Source organism: Vicugna pacos, chromosome 28 (genome assembly GCF_048564905.1).
Source record: "Vicugna pacos chromosome 28, VicPac4, whole genome shotgun sequence".
Lineage (NCBI taxonomy): Eukaryota > Metazoa > Chordata > Mammalia > Artiodactyla > Camelidae > Vicugna > Vicugna pacos.
In genome coordinates, this window is record NC_133014.1 from 5838944 (window position 1) to 5855820 (window position 16877).

At 47.8% G+C, this 16877-nt stretch overlaps 1 protein-coding gene and 1 non-coding gene across 2 annotated transcripts in view; one reads left to right on the forward strand and one right to left on the reverse strand.

The window, feature by feature from the left end:
• The first annotated feature begins 1192 nt into the window (after window positions 1-1192).
• RFX8 (regulatory factor X8) overlaps window positions 1193-16877 on the forward strand; it is a 48113-nt gene continuing 32428 nt past the window's right edge. Inside the window, exons 1-4 of the mRNA XM_072951302.1 lie at window positions 1193-1426; window positions 5869-5992; window positions 14920-14981; window positions 16318-16404. Of these exons, the coding sequence (XP_072807403.1) occupies window positions 1353-1426; window positions 5869-5992; window positions 14920-14981; window positions 16318-16404 (347 nt within the window). The 5' untranslated portion in view covers window positions 1193-1352. The remainder of the gene's footprint in view (window positions 1427-5868; window positions 5993-14919; window positions 14982-16317; window positions 16405-16877) is intronic.
• TRNAT-GGU (transfer RNA threonine (anticodon GGU)) lies at window positions 15700-15772 on the reverse strand. The gene has a single exon. It is a non-coding gene; the product is annotated as a tRNA-Thr (tRNA).

The window sequence follows — 16877 nt, forward strand, 5'->3', positions numbered from 1 at the left end:
GGGACCTGCCACTTCTTCTAGAAACAGCCAGAGGAGAAGGGCTGACCTCAAGAGAACTGCCTTGGAGGACCTGCTGTATCACTTGCCTTTGTAGCTTCCTCTCTCCTGCTGGTCCTCCATCAATATTGCCTTTCCACCTTCCCCGTCAGCAGTCTCCTGGCACTGTCTGAGACCTGCTGCTGCCAACCTGTGTCTCACTCACACAGCTGGCCTCTCATCCTTGTCAGGTCATGAGGGAGTCTCTCCAGACCCGGTTCCCCTCAGTTCCTGGAATGAGAGGGGCTGATGTGGGGTCAACTCTCCCCTCCTGGATGTCTATTTAAAGCAGCCAACCCTAAACAAGGAAATTCGGCTGAGAAGGTAGAGCTAACAGTGGCCCCCATCACTTGTTAAAGACAAGTCCTTCCCACTTACCTGCCCACCCCATTCCTACATCCTCCTCCCCACCAAAAAAAAAAAAAAAAAAAAAAAAACCAACTCCCCAAGCTTCAGGACTAGGCTAATCCCAGGCACAGTTCCCCAAAGGAAAGCCAGATGCTATCTGAGGTTGGCTTCAGTGACCTGCTCAAACCTCAGGGCTGAGACATGGCAATGAATGTCCTGCGATGTCTCCTCTGGGACTGCCCATTCTCTCCTCTCCCAGAACCCCCATTCTTTCTGTCTCTCTGAGTTTGACCGTCCTGGGTACCACATATAAGTGGAGTCGTTCTTTCGTATCTGGCTTGTTTCATTGGGCCTTCTTGGACCTCAGAACCTCTGGGGGTGGCGTTTGGGCGGCGACATTTTTGAAATCTGCCCAAGTAATTCCAAAGTGCGGCCAGGGTTGAGGACCATCGCTGATCAAACACGCTGACCTGACTTGAAATACGTGCCGATATTGGGTTTTGCCGGATGCTTCCTTGTTTGATTGATTGATTGGAAGGTGGGAGGAGCCCCACGTGTGCTTCTGTTCTGGGATCTTTTGATCTCAGAAGGGGCGACACCGCCCCCAAACCCTCGAAGCGGGGGCAGGGCTTGGCCTGAGCGCCGTCCTGCGCCCCCAGAGCCTCGCAGGCCCCCGGCCCTAGCTCCCTGCGCCCCCACCTCCCGCGGGCTTCCCGCGCGTCCCCGCCCGCCTCTGCCCCCGCGCGCTTCCCGCGCGCCCCCAGGCCCCGCCCCGCCCCCGGGCTCCCGGCGCCCCCCGCGCGCCCCGCGCCCCCCGCGGTTCCCTCGTCCCGCGCCCGCCGCAGTCCCCGCGCCCCCTGCTCCGCGCGCCCCGCTCTAAAGTAAACGCCGAGGAGCGGCGGCGGCCGGACAGTGCGTCGCCGCCGCCCGCTAGCTCGCTGCCTCGGTGCTGCGGGCCGGTCTGAGCCATGGCCGAGGTTGGGCCGGCCTCCCCGTCGGGGGGCGCGGGCGGCCGGGGCCTGCACAGCGGCATCACGCAGTGGTGAGCGGCCCGGGGTCGGGCTGGGGCCCATGGGGTGGGGTGGGGGGGCCAGGGAGGGGACGCGTCGCTCCCTCCGCTGCGCTCCCCGGGACCTGGGGCCAAGTGCCGGGGGGCCTGCGCCCTGGGGCCCTGAGAAGAGGCCTGAGGGACAGCTGTTCTCCCGCAGGACTGGCGCCTTTTCGTGCTGGTTGGGATGGGACCGGACACACACACGCTCACACGCGATGGAGCAGGGTGGGTTTCCCACCTGGTGGTCGCCTGTGGGCCCCACTTCCCGTGGGAAGCAATCCAGCCTGCCCCGCACCGGGGGGCTTGTTGGGACGGGCGCTTACGACTGTGTGTGGAAGCACGCGGGGCGTCCGCCAGGGGAGGAAATGTTTTCTCTGTGCTTCATCCAGAATAGATGTTTCCCCACTTAAAGCAGAGCCGTTTTTAGCTCCAACAATGCATTCCACATTGTTTGTGAAATTCGCTTCTGGCCATTTAAATAGAGGAAGAAACAACGGGAAAGAAAAATACCCTTAGCCCTTGGGACTGATGAACTCATGGGCTTGTAGCTCTTCGTAAATAGGAAGATAATTGAAACCAGTCCTAAAACCTTCATTTTATAAGATGAATAACTAGTAGATACCTGATTACCTTTTTTTTTTTTAAGTTTTAAGGAATATTTCTCAGGAAAGACTCTCTGACAAAGTTGTATGAGTGAATTAGAAAAATGAAAGGTGTGTTTGTGATTATAACCCCAAACGTCCTACATGGTCACCGCTTTCCTCCAAGAGAAAGTAAGAGGGAAAAAAATCAAAAGAATAAACATTGAAGGGCACACATCGCGTGGAGTGTTACACAGCAGGGCTCTCATTCCTTCGCACTAACCCAGACCCCTTAGGTATCAGTGCAAGGGCGCAAGATGCCACTGTTACCTTCCGGACAACTGTTTAGGAAGTTAGAGCTTCTAGGGTATGAAAAAGTCCAGAGCCTTGGAAGAATATTTATCGATTCAAAAAACCACCTGGACATTCTCCTCGGGTTATTTGTGAACTGACAGGATGCAGGTGCCCTAGGTCTCTTAGGATAGTGTTCAAGTCCTGTGCGTCAAATTCCTATCCATGCAGTCCTCTGACCCAGGTAGTGGGGGGGTGTCATGCTCTTCAGGTTTGGGGAGGGGGGGGCAATGACAGAGCTGGGACAGAGTTTCCCCTGGAGGACTCACTCTGTAGGCATCCAGTCTAGGAGGTGCAGTGCTCAACAGATCCTTGTGCTACCTACCCAAAGTTCAATAATAGAAATTGATTAACAGGCCAGATGAGAAATTCACCCATGGGTTTATTGAGGGGATTGGAAGCAAGTGACAGGTGCTCTTGCTCGCTCCCGGAGGGGGTGAGCTGATTCCTTAAACGGGGTGAGGGTGAGGGCAGATCCATGGGTGGGGGTGTGGCTTAGGTGGGCCACCCACCCCCTTGGTGGTGCTGTGTGCAGGGGTCACGCCCAGTTCCCTGATTTTACTCGGGGCGCCTCAGAAGTGGCAGTTGGGTTTTGGCCTTCTTGTATCTTATGGTTCACAATTTGCCCCAACTGTGCATCCGTGCCATTATTTTTAGTCCCTTATAGTTTCTCTGTGTTCTGTTGGTCAAAGAGACGTTTGTCCAGGTGCCAGCACTGCAGTAAAGGGTCCCAGGTCCCAGCCTATCTGAGTTGCAAGGGGGTTTTGACACTGGCATTAAAAATGCAGCCCAGACCGCTTGTCACTCACTGGGGTGGCCATTATCAAACAAGCGAAGTGGAAAATAATAAATATTGGTGAGGGTGTGAAGCAGTTAGAACCCACATGCACTGTTACTGGGAATGTAAACTGGTGCAGCCACCTGGAAAATAGTATGGCGATTCCTCAACAGATTGAAAACAGAACATTGCTGTATGATCCAGAGGTTCCCTTTCTGGGCATGCACTCCAGAGAACTGAGAGCAGAGACTTGAGCAGGTACTGCTACCCCCATGTGCAGAGTGGCATGATGCATAGTAGCCAAAGGTGGCGGTACCTGGAGTGTACAGGACGAAGGAGAGCCCCTCCACCTGCCACTCTTCCAGTAGATGTGTGCTGGCTCCTCCCACAGGCCGTCCCTGAGATCTGGCTTTGAACTTTGGGGGAAAGACCAAAGGGACATGGTCAGAACTAGGGTGAATCCCTTGGAACCGCAGCAGAGTCACCAAGCAGCAGTACAGGGCTCAGAACCAGGAGGCAGCCCCTCCCCCATGTGTGCAGAGAAAAGACTCGGGCCGTGGACCTTTATTGGTACATTACTGATAGTGTATTTGGCCTTAGCCGTCCACCCAGACGGCAATCAGACTCTGCAATGTCATTCTGAAATAGGACAAAAGAGACTCGGAGCAAATGAATTTCAGTGACAAGGAAGAACAACTTGCAAAAGTTTAAAAGAGTTCTTTTTCAGGAGTGATTGATTACTTTTACTTTATACATTTATTTTTTAAGGAGGTGGTTCCGTGACTCTATCAGTCCTAGCTCTGAATAAACCAAAGTGAGTTTGAACTTGATGTCAGTCACACTTCCCTGCAGCTCCCCAAGTGAACCAGCATTTTTCTGATTCTTCAGGTATAGGTTTTGCATATATCAGCAAGTGGCATCTTACCAAAAGAAATATAAATGTCACCTAGGTGTGCGAATTTGCCATTCCCCCATGCCACCAGTGACATAACCCCGTATTCAACCTTGAGCCACGTAATTGGCCCCACAGTGGCTATAATTAAGGCATTGTGATGTATCCAGAGTGCCAGGTTTCCACCCTGATGTTGTGGGAGACCTTCAGAAAGTCCTCTCCTTGGACCCAGACTGGGTTGAATGGTGCCCGACTCCCCAAAACACATGTCCATCTGGAACCTCAGAATGTGACCTTGTTTGGAAATAGGGTCTTCACAGATGTAACCAGTTAAGAGGAGATTCCCCCAGGATTGGGGTGGGCCCTAAATCAAATCATGGGCATCTTTGTAAGAAGAGGCGAGTCCCCTGGGAGAGGAGACAGCAGGTGAAGGCAGAGGCAGACTTGAGTGATGCGTGCAGGAGCCCAAGTTTTCTGGCAGTCGCCAGAAGCGAGGAGGAAATCATGGAAGAGGTGCTCCCTCAGGACCTCTGGAAGCAATCAACCCAACGGACACCTTGATTTTGGACTTTCAGCTTCCAGAACTGTGACAGAATACATTCCTGTTGTTTTAAGCCACCTGGCCTATGGTCATTTGTTACCTGAGGAAACCAATACAGGGCCCAAGACTCCCCCCGCCCCCCATATGTTGGCTTTTCCTCCTTCTGGGAGGCAGACGGGGTTAACAGTGTGGCCCTCAACTCTGAAGGAAAGGAACTTTAGGCCTCGGCATGCCTCATCCCAGAAAATACATTCTATGTCCTCAGTAAGAAGGGAGGTGTGTTGTTGCTAAATTCCCTGCTAAAAAAGTGCTGTGTTTAAAAATTAGGCTGGCTTGCTTTTTTAAAGGATGAGGAGAAACCTGCCAGTCTGTCCCCAGCAAGTTAAGGAAAGGCTGTGATGGGATGCCACTTCAGACACCAGCCACCCTCACTCCTTGCCCCACTCATTCCCATACCTGTTGCTGGAACAGGCACCCGGCTGTGCCCTCTGGGCCCGACTGTGGGCCACAGTAGACCCCCTGTGGCCAGGGGACCCCACCTGCCCTAGGGCCCAGGAGCATTTGGGGCAGTTGAAGCTCCCGCCTTGAGCAGAGGCCTGGTGCTGCGGGTCACATCTGAACGCTACTGGGCTCTGTAAAATCAATCAATCAATCAAATTACCCCCCACCAAAGAAAGTCTAAAAAGTAAAAATAAAAAATAAAATAAACTATATAAAAAAAAAGAATCAAAATATAGTGGCCCACCCTAAATCACTCGGGTTTAAAAAACATGCAGACGACTGCTTCAGGGGGTGGGAGGCGCTGTGTGTACCTGTCTCGGGTCACAGGTGCACAGACACTGGGGAGCCGTGCTGGCCCCAGCAGTCACCTGCAGGGGGATTGGCCCTATGAGTGTGGGGGAGGTAATGTTTTGTGTCTCAGCAGGTAAATCATTCTCTGCTTCACAGGTACAGAGATCTCGGCTGCAACCTTTATGAAGTTATATGAAATAGTGTCCACTGAGTTCAGTAATTAGGTCTTCTTTTCAACATGTCCACATGCCAAAAATATGTAAAACAGCCACCGCAGACCCACTGTGGTGATCCAGTGAAGGCGCACAGTTGGTGCACTTAACCGTGGGCTGCGCGCAAAAGGGTGCCTTTTGGATACTGAGGGGTGGGCTTTCGCATCTGGTAAATCAAATACAATTCGTTTCGCTGGCTCCCACACTTGTGTCCGGCCGCTGATCCTTATCCGGGCTCTAGAAAACCCGATGCCAGTCTCCTCTTCCTGGTCTTCCTCACCCGCAGGTTGGTGGACAATTTCTGCGTCTGCGAAGGGTGCAGTGTGCCTCGCTGCCTCATGTACGAGATGTACGTGGAGACCTACGGGCAGGATGCTCAGAACCAAGTCAACCCTGCCATGTTCGGAAAGGTAGGCCTGTGAATCTCAAAATGCAGTGTTCTCTGAGTCAAAAAAAAATATGCAGGTGAAATGATGAGGAAATGCTGGGATTTACTGGGGCCTAGTGGGTTCACTGGGTATAATTGGCTTCCCTCTGGGAACCAACCAGATGGCTAGCATCCGTTTTTGTCTCCATTGGAAAGCCATTCCATCCTTTGTCCACACGTCATAGTGAGGGGCCAGGATGGGTATGGAGTGGGGTTGCTTCTGTCTAAGAGAATGCATCCTTGGCAGCCCCAGGTACTCCAGATGCTCAGCAAGGTTGGGCCATTATTCCTTGTGTAGAAATGCCACAGCTCAGCACTGTGCAAGCTCTGAGAGCCACTTTGTGGTGTCAGCTGGTCCTCCCCACAATCTGGTGGTACCTAGAGAACTCCTGGGCTCTGAGGTTTCCTCTGGAGGGTAAGAGCTCCATACGATACACAGCACGCACTAGCACAAGGATGGCCTATCTGAGACCCTCCACGTTCAACAGAGATTTATGGAGCAGCTGCTGTGTGCCAGCACTGTTTCAGATGCTGAGAGTACAGCAATGAACGGAACAGAGAAAAATTCCTGCCTTTACTACACTTATTATATTCACTTACTATATTATAGTTGAGGGAGACAGATAAAAGATAACGTATGTAGTATATTAGAGGTATAGAGCAGGAAGAGGAAAGAAGATGTGTGCATGTGGGGTGTGTGTGTGTGTGTGTATTAGGGAAAGACTTGCAATTGGAGGGAAGGCAAACAGGGAAGGCCTTCCTGAGAAGTAACATGAGTCTAGACTTCGAACAGGTAAGGCAGTGAGTATGTGGATATGTGAGCAATGAGCAGTGTAGGCAGAGTCAGTGCAAAGGCCCTGAGGCAGGTGAGCACCCAAGCAACAAGGAGGCTGCAATGGCTGGAGTGGGGAGATCAGGGAGAGACAACCAGGGGGTCAACTCAGGGAGGTGGGAGGAGCCCAAGTGTGCAACGATTAGACAGGGATTTAGCAGGGGCTGTTGGGAGGAGGAGTCAAATTCTGGTTGAATTTGGAAGCCAGAGCCAATAAGATTTGTTGATGAAAAGAATTAATAGAATCAAGGGACCTAATTGTTATTAAATTAACAATAATAACTTTCAACCATATATTGCATCATATTTCTTTTCAGTTGAGTTTTCAGGAATAGACAGGCATCTACTCAAAACAAGTTAAAGGGAGAATTTTTTTTAATTGAAGTACAGTCGGTTACAATGTGTCAATTTCTGGTGTACAGCACAATGTCCCAGTCATGCTTATACATACATATATTCATTTTCATAATTTTTTCATTAAAGTTTATTATAAGATATTGAACATCATTCCCTGTGCTATAACAGAAGAAACTTTTTTTAAAATCTATTTTTATATATAGTGGCAAACATTTGTAAATCTCAAACTCCACCTGACTCCTCGCAGGCCTGGTGCAGCTCACAGCCTGCAAGATCGGACCCCTTGGGGCTGCCACCTGGCTTGGGCTGAAATGGTCCAGGGACAAGGAGCCTGCTCACCAGGCTGCAGAGATGCTGATTCAACTTCCCACACCTTCTTTCCTTCTTCTTTTCCTTCCTGCTCCCTCGTTCTCAGTGGTCCTCAGTGGATAGAAGCAAGTTGGTTCCTGTCACGCTGTCATCATTCCCTGATTCCCTCTGGTTATCTGTTCTTTTTGTCAACGTGACAAACATCTGTGAACCTGCCGCCGTGTGGGAGCCATGTCACCAGTGCCCCATTCCATCTCCCTGCCCTCCTCACTGTGGGAGTCATCAACCCCTCATCGTGATCTTGCCTTTTTGAAAAGAGCTTTAGTGCATTTATGTCTTTTTTTTTTTCAACTTTTGACCGCCCTCACCCATCTGGCCTACCCTCACCTGCCACCACCCCCTGCCTCTGGCAACCATCAATCTGTTCCCTGCGTCGCTGAGTTTGGCGTTTTTGTTTTTGTTTGGTTTTGTTCTTCTTGCTGTTTTTAGATTCCACAAGTGAGATCATAATGTATTTGGCTTTCTCTGACTTTTTTCATATTCATGTATTTCTTTTAAAAAGCGTATTATTAATTTTTGTGGCTTAATTTTTTGAAAAGGAGTATCATGTTATTTGCCATCCTCAGGGATTTTTTTCCTCTTGCTATTACATTGAGATTTATTTACATTCATTCGACTGCCGTGAACTGCTTCATGGTATACTCATGCACTCTCCCACTGGTGAGCATTTGGGGTGTTTCCAGATTTTGCAGTTGTGAATGTCCATGCATGTCCCTCCTATTGTGCACGTCGGAGATGTTCTACTGGGGGGGTCTGTCCGAGAGAACTTGCTGGCTGACGGCGGGTGTGACCGTGACGTCTGGGGAGAGGCCAGGTAGTTCCCCAAAGTGATTGCTCCTCGCTGCCCTGCCAGCAGCCATTCTGTGCTTCCAATGAGGTTTCCAAAACACTGACATTTTTTAGACCCGTTCCCCCAGCCAAAATCCTCGTCCCTGAAACACAGTCATTGGTGAAAACGCTGCACTTTTGATGATCATAAAATATGTAGAAGAATCTTCCAGTATGGCAGCTGCTGAAATATTTGAAACAATCATTTACACCTCCCTGTCTCCCCTTCTCCACTGAGTACTCCTGGCTCCCCAGTTTTTACTTTCCCGCCCACTTGTTTCTTTATGATCTCAATAGATTGGTGTTTCTCTCAGAGGGTAACCGGTTCCCCAGGGAGTACGACCCGCTGTTTCAGGAGTGCTCAGAGGACGGGGCTCTTATTTTTATTTTGTAATTTGGGGGGCTGCTTTTCTCCTTCCACGTCACTCTGCTGGTTTCATCTGAAGCTTGCAGTCAACAAAAATAACCCTTACGTTGTGGGGGTAGGGTATAGCTCAGTGGTAGAGTATGTGTTTAGTGTGCACAAGGTCCTGGGTTCAATAAATAAATAAATACACATAATTACCCCACCCTACCCCCCAAAAACCCAACAAAAATAATTTTAAAATTTTAAAAATAGACAAAAAAATTTTTTAAATAAAAAGTGATGGTTTAAAAAAAAAACCCTGAAGTGTTTTTTCACACGCATTATAGTGAAGCCAGCCCTCCCAAACCTGCTTTGCAAACTGTGACCTGCTCCACGCAAATACCAAATACTGATGTCCTGGTTATCAGATTGTTGTCACTATGCAGGTGACTGCTGGAACCAAGGGTGGCTGTTCCCTGTGGTCCGGCTTCTGTGTATGGACCTGGAGCACCGTCTAGACTCTTTTCAGCCTGCTGACCTCGCACGTTTGATTAGCATGTCTGCTATCCGTCACTCAGTAAATCAAAGGCAGTCTGGACACGTGCGAGGCGTTCGGCACAGGCTGGAGCTGGCTGGGTGTCTCTGGGGAAGGTTTCCAACCAGCCAGGAATTCCCCCGCTGCCTTATCATTCGGCCCATGCTCTGCCGTTGCGTCACCCCGCGTACTGGGACGCTTCCTCAAGGACTTGGCTGGGTCCTGGCTACCCCGGTACCGGCGTTTTCCTCATCTGGCCGCCTTATCAGATGGAAGCGGGGTGACTTTGGCTTGGCATGTCTGGGCTCTGTGTGATCCCTATTTCCTTCTTTTAAGAAATCAAAGGCTCTTTTTCAAAGCCTCTTTTCCATTTTCTTACAAGTGGTTTCCCCTCGGGGCAGTCCCATCAAGGGGTATTCCAGAGAGATCAAAAGAGGAGAGCCTCCAGTGTGTGACAATGGGCACTTGTTTCACATTTTCCATCTTCAGACTTCCCTTAGAATCCATCCCCGAGACACTGAGGTCCTCACTCTCAGTTCTCGCCCGGAATTTGCCCAAAGAATGAGCCCATTGGGTGGCGCTGGTGTTGGGAACAGACCCTGTGCTGCCAACTGTGTGACTAAACGGAGGAGGGAGAGGAAGGGGAAAAGGATGTGACCCCAGAGCATGTTTACAAGAGAAACAACGAAATCCCCAATTCTCATTTCCTGACCCGTCCCCTGGGAGTGGAGCGGAGTCCAGACTCCACACCGAGTTCCTGTGCAGATGCGGGGTGTTTCTCGCGCTCCCGGGCAGCCCTGGGCACGTGGTGGCTCAGCTCAGTCCCCGCGCACGTGACCTCTTACCTGGATTAGGGGGTTTCCATAGCACTTCCTTTTCAAAAGTCACATTTACTGTTGTTTCTGTGATTGTAAAAGTAACGCACTGCCTTTATAGAAAATGTGGGAATTGGAGAAAAGGGTGTAAAAAAGAAAATTAATGCCGGCTACGGCCTCACTGTCCAGAGATGCAACCACACATGTGGCTCGTTTCCAAGCCCGTGCACACAGGCACACAGTGGGGCCAGTAGGGGTTGGGGAGTGACCACCGTGGCCTCTCTGTTCCCCATGTCCCTTGGGTCCTGCTCACTGCGTGGTTCTTCCTCGATTCTGACTGAACATCTGAGCATCTTCTAGAAATCCCAGGGTGGAACAAAGCCCCATTTTCACCCCAGTTTATCTGATACCTAGAGTGTCCAGCCCCATCCAAACTGAGCTGGGTTTAGAGTGGAATCTTTCCCCAGTCCTCCACGAGGTTTCTTGCCAGCAGAGAATGAGATGTGGGGCTTCCTCCCTCCCCTTTCCCCTCTCCATCACTGGGCATTGGTTGGGCCCCTCTGGGAGGGGGGAGGCGAACATGGCTGGAAAGTTTCTGCTGCACGGCTTCACGCTTTGGGGAACCAGGCAGACTCTTTGTCTCCCGGTCCCTTTGGTGGCTTCTTCAGGGCAGCCTTGGGAAGATTCTAGCATGCACCCCTTGCTTTGGCAAATAACTCTTTCCGGAGCCAGGCTGCCCATCCCAGGGGCCTTGCTGGGCAGAGTCCGGGCTCTCCCCAGTGTCAGCTCTTTATCACGGAAACTACCCTGCCTTATGTGGCCTGGACGGACTGGATGTGCTGGCCACTCTCCTCTGCCTGACTGCCAAGGCCACTGACCAGCCACCCCTCGTCAGCCTGGAGTCCTGTGCCCTCCCCAGACCTCACTGCAGGGGCCTCACGATACACCCTTCAAGTGAACCCCTGAGTCCCCTTCCGCTGGGACCGGCGTGACCGGACCACCCATCCTGCACACCCTTCAAAGGTAACGGGGTGGTCTTGCAACAAGGAATCCCCTCCTCCCTCTACCTCATGGGGGGGTGATCTGAGTTGAGGGCTTTCTAGGGTTTTAAAGCCAAATTTCAGCTGAATGCCTGAGGGTGTGACTCCCTTGGGGGACGTGGCCCTAGTTCACATTGGTGACAGGTCTCTGTTTTGTCTTCGCCCCATCCTCTTGTGTAAACACTACGTGGATGGATGGGTGGATGGAGAGATGGATGGGCAGCAGGTGGACAGACAGTGTGCAATACGGCAGACGTTTTAACAGCACTAAGCCTGGAATCGGACTGATTAGGTTATGACCCTGGGCAAGCTGTTTAGCCTTTTTGTGCCTCAACTCCGTCATCTGTGAAATGAGAATATTCATAATGTTGATAATAGTACCTCTGTGAGAGGTTTTGAGGAAACTAATGAGAAAACACGTGTGAAGAGAATCGAGCAGTGCTGGCACGTCGCATCCAAGAGCCGTTAACTTTTATAATTACATAAATGCCCGTTTTTACTTAGAATATCATAAATACTTTCACATTAAAATCTTTCTAAATGCATGTTGTACAATGGCTGTAAAATATTTTTTGGATGTTCCAGGACTCATTTAACCATTTTGCCCATTGGAAATTTAGGATGTTTATGATTTTTCTCTAAGTAACATAGGTCTCCATCTGTATCTGGTAATTTTTTTCTCAGAGATTATTGTTACCGGTCCCGAGAGTTCTTGACATTCTTACCCAAATCCGTAATATTCTTAACCTAGGAAATTTGTTGGGTAAGAACTATATTTGACTGTTTCAATTTGTACTTGTTATGTAATTAGGGAAGATGAGTCTTGGCATGTGTTTTGGTCATATAGGTTATGTGTGTACACATATTATCAGCAGATCAGTTTCTATTAGGGCATTAGTGTTTTTCTTATTGATTTTTTTTTAATTTTGTTAAGTCTTTTTTTGGGGGTGGGGGTAATTAGGTTTTTATTGATTTATTTATAATAAAGGCACTGGGACTTGAACCCAGGGCCTGGGGCATGCTAAGCACACGCTCTACCCCTGCGCTCTACCCTCCACCCCCTGTGATTTGTATGCGCTCTGTACGCTAAGTAAGTGTGTATGTTTGTTTTCCTTATTACATCTTTTGAAAAGAATCATCTCAGTTGGTTTTTAAATTTTAACTGTGCAGTTTCCGATCATAAAGTGAAATCACAGGATAGTCTCGGGTTGGAGTGACTCAGTCAGATAAGATGTGCGGATTACTGGGCCGTCAGGCAGCTGGGTAGTTTCTCTCTGCTTCTCCCTCCAAAACGCCAGATGATCTGCCAGGGCATTGGACCTGAGCCCGCTGCATACGTTGTAACGATTCTTCTAGGTGCCTGTTATTTCACAACTAGACAGAGAGAGGGGAGGTTTTAAGTGACTTTCTTGAGAGATGAAATTGTCAGAAGCTGCCGTTATGAGTAGGAGCTCCTGGCTCCTCATTCTGCACTAAGACTTCACTGACTTTTTCTTTCATTTCCTGTCATTTATTTCGTCAGCTACATCAATTTTCATTGTAGATTTTGGTTCTTCCCTGAAGGAACTTCTTGATTTAGCTTCACAACCTTGATGGTGTTTTTATTTTTAAATGTATGTGTTTCTTCTTCTTCTCCTCCTCCTCCTCCTCCCCCTCCTCTCCCTCCTCCTTCTTCTTCTTCTTCGGTGGGGGGAGATAATTAGGTTTATTCATTTTAATTTTATTGATTTATTTCTAATGGAGGTACTGGAGATGGAACCCAGGACCTCGTGCATGCTAAGCATGCACTCTACCACTGAGCTATACACACCCCGCCTTCGATGTTTAATCGTGCCAGATTGGCACCCACACCCACACCCCCTCCCCATCCCTTCCTTGTGCCTCCACACCCCAGCATGAGTGGCTTCCCGTGGGAAGAGGTAGGTCCTGGAGCCAGAAGAGAGAAATGTCTCAAGATGCTGTCAAATCCTGCTGCTTGGAAGTTAAGTGAAAAAGAGAGAAGAAGGCAGGCGTGGAGGCAGAATGATTACAGAGAGGACTGTAGAAAAATCACAGAAATCAGTGCATGGCTGCTGGGAGCACCCTGCCTTCCTGCTCCATATTTTTGTGACTATACCATGATCCAGGATTTCCTCTCTCAACAGACATGCACTTGGATGCCATCCTTGTCATGGACCTTTGCTAATTAAGAAAATGGAACAGACTTCCTTCCTTTTTTTTTTTTTTAGGGCTTTTTGTTTTTATTTCATATACTTTTATGCTTTTTATTTTTTATTTTTTTAAACTTTTTTTATTGAGTTATGGTCATTTTACAATGTTGTGTCAAATTCCATTGTAGAGCACAATTTTCCAGTTATACATGAACATACATATATTCATTGTCACATTTTTTTTGCTGTGAGCTACCACAAGATCTTGTATATATTTCCCTGTGCTATACAGTATAATCTTGTTTATCTATTCTTCATGTGCCTCTCAGTGCCTACAAATTTTGAAATCCCAGGCTGTCCCTTCCCACCCCCTGCCCCCTTGGCAACCACAAGTTTGTATTCTATATCTATGAGTCTGTTTCTGTTTTGTATTTATGTTCTTTTTTTTTTAATTCCACATATGAGCGATCTCATATGGTATTTTTCTTTCTCTTTCTGGCTTACTTCACTTAGAATGACATTCCCCAGGGACATCCATGTTGCTGCAAATGGTGTTATATTGTCATTTTTATGGCTGAATAGTATTCCATTGTATAAATATACCACAGCTTCTTTATCCAGTCATCTGTTGATGGACATTTAGGCTGTTTCCATGTCTTGGCTATTGTAAATAGTGCTGCTATGAACATTGGGGTGCAGGTGACAGACTTCATTCTTTTTAATGTAACTGGTCATAAACATAGTCCCTATCAGTGCCCTCTAACAAAACGTACATCAGAAAGATCACTGGCGGATGAGAAGTGGAGTCAGAAGTAGCCCTGTTAATCAGTGTTTAATAGCATTTGCCAACAAAGCCTTGAAACGTAGAAAACAAACTATGGTTACCAAGGAGAAAAGGAGTGGGAGGAGGGATAAATTAGGAGTTTGGAATTGGCAGATACACACTGCTATATATAAAATAGATAAACAACAAGGACTTACTGTACAGCACAGGAAACTATATTCATGTAGTTGGAATAAACTATAATGGAAAAGAAACTGAAAAAGAACGTGTATATATGTATGTATATGTATATAACTGAATCACTTTGCTGTACACCCGAAACTAATACAATGTCATAAATGAGCTATGCTTCAATTTTAAAAAAATTAGGGGAACAAATGCACAGTAAAAAACTGAGGTGACAATCACACTGGAAAAGGGAAAACAGCAAAATGATGAGGCACTCACATGATGGGTTTCTACGCAGTATTAGGGGTCCCCTGTTTTCAGAGGATTTTTAATGACAGGGGGTGGGAAATGTTTCCAGTACACGGCGTTGGGAAGAAAGTGGAAATCAGAGCTGCAGACGTGCTAACCGCGAGGCCAGTCTTTTGCTGCGTAGACCCACAGAATCCACACAGCGCGAGGCTCTGGCAAAAAGACGGGAAGGAACTGTGTGGAGGTTTACATGGCGGATTCCCCCGAGGAGTATGTTTCCTTCTTTATACTTGTTTGATTTTTCCAAATTTCATTTACATACATTTTCTTAATAGTCAGAAAAGAGGAAGCGCAGTCGAAACATTGTAAGAGAGGAAGCTGGAAGTTCTACTTGTAAATTTTCAAACTGCAGCTTTAAATCTGGCTTCTTCTTCTAGCTTGTGCACTTGGTTTTTCCTGATCTTGGTACCCGGAGGCTGGGCACGAGAGGAAGTGCCAGGTAGGTTTATCATTTTTGTTTGATTTTCGTTTTTTTTTAATGGGGGCGCTGGGGATCGAACCCAGGACCTCATGCATGCCAAGCACACGCTGTACCACTGAACTATACCCCCAACCCCTTATTGTTTATTTTCAATCAAGAAAAGTCTGTACCCACTTCCTCCCATTTATTTTCAATGTTAAAAACAAACATTTTGAAAAATAGCAAGATGGGTGACCAAAACCACACAGGACTAAAGAAATGATAAATATCAACTCTTACAAAAGAGCTCCCATGCGACAAAGGGAATTCCTAGTGCCTGCTGTGAATCAGGTGATGCCAGAGCCCAATGTTAGCTTCTGTTTTCTTGAGAGATTTTGTTAAAACACAAAAGTCATAATGTGTTTTTCTCTTTCATCACTTCAAATGTCTAGACGTGTCAATGTCTAATTGATGAACTATTTAAGTAATTACACATATAGAACAATAAAACTATCTTAATTATTCTTTGAAGTAAAATTTCTAAAGCATTCATCTAATTCGTGTATTGAATTATATTCAGGAGACTAGGTACCCAGCTATACTTTTCATGTAAAAGGGAAGTCCAGTGTTAGCAGGTGCATCCTGTTACTCAATTATTAACTAATTAATATATATAATGTATAATGTGTAATTAACTAAATAATTAACTACCACTCAATTGTTATTTGTTGCTTATTTCTTTATTTTTCCCCCTTCATGGGGGGCACTGGGGATTGAACCCAGGACCTTGTGCACACCAAGCACATGCTCTACCACTGAGCTAACCCCCCACCCCCTTGTTGTTTATTTTCAATCAAGAAAAGTCAGGAGAAATCAGTGAGATTAGGCAATTGGTAAGAGGGATGGAAGCCAAGTTAGGGAAGGAACGTGCCACTCAGGAAGGAGTTGAAGGCATGGAAGAGTTTGCCAAGCTAAACACGGGGCAAGAGTTAATTGGAAAAAATTTTGCTCTGCTGCTGTGAGTCTATACGAACCACTGTGGTTCCCGGGCTCAGCAGAGGAGGAGCCGCCTTCCTCCTGGGAGACCGAGAACCTGAATCCAGTTCAGCAGCAGAACTGGCATCGTCCCATGTCACTCTGAGAAGGTCAGCGGCAGAAGCAGCAGGAGTTTTCCCTGTGGCCTCTCTCTGAGATTAGAGGGAAGTTGTAAGTCAGGAAAGCAGAAACATCCAAGTAGACTGATTGGCTTTTCCTAATAAATGGCCACTGATGGAACCCAGAGAACTTCAGGTCTCCATGGGCTGACCTATCCTGTGTCTTCTCTGAAGCATGGCAGTGGTTGGACATCATCTTTCAGACAACCTGTATTTTCCAGGTATCACTACAATGGAATCTGTATCAAGAAAAGCTCGTTCTTCTACGCCCAGTATTGCTACCTTCTGGGTGAAAAACGGTATCACAGGTCAGTACCTGTCGTTTAGGTATTGGGGTCATAAGTCACAGGCTGGTTAATGTTAGGACCATTTGTGTTTCAGGTGAATCTAACTGGCTTTCTGGCTGGTCTGCCATTTATCCTTTTTAAATATGGAGACACGCACATCACGTCAACACTCTTGACGTGGGCCCTTGGACGTGGGGAGCGTCAGTCTCTGGCAACATCACTGGCCAGAGAAATGCGTATCCTGTTCGTTTCCTTGAATGTTTGTTCATCATCATCTCAGTTGCCAAAGCTGTTTTTTGTTAAGAAAGTCTTTATTCTTCTCAACTGCTCTGTAAAATTTGACCAGATTGGCCCCTTCTCTCTTAAGCCTGCAGAACTCTGCCTCATCCGGTTGCTTCCCCAGAAGGCCCCCTTCTGCTTCTCTCTCCGTCCCGATCAGGTGCAGGCACTTCCCTGAGAGCCAGCCTGTTCTAATCAGTGGTGTTCTTCCCACC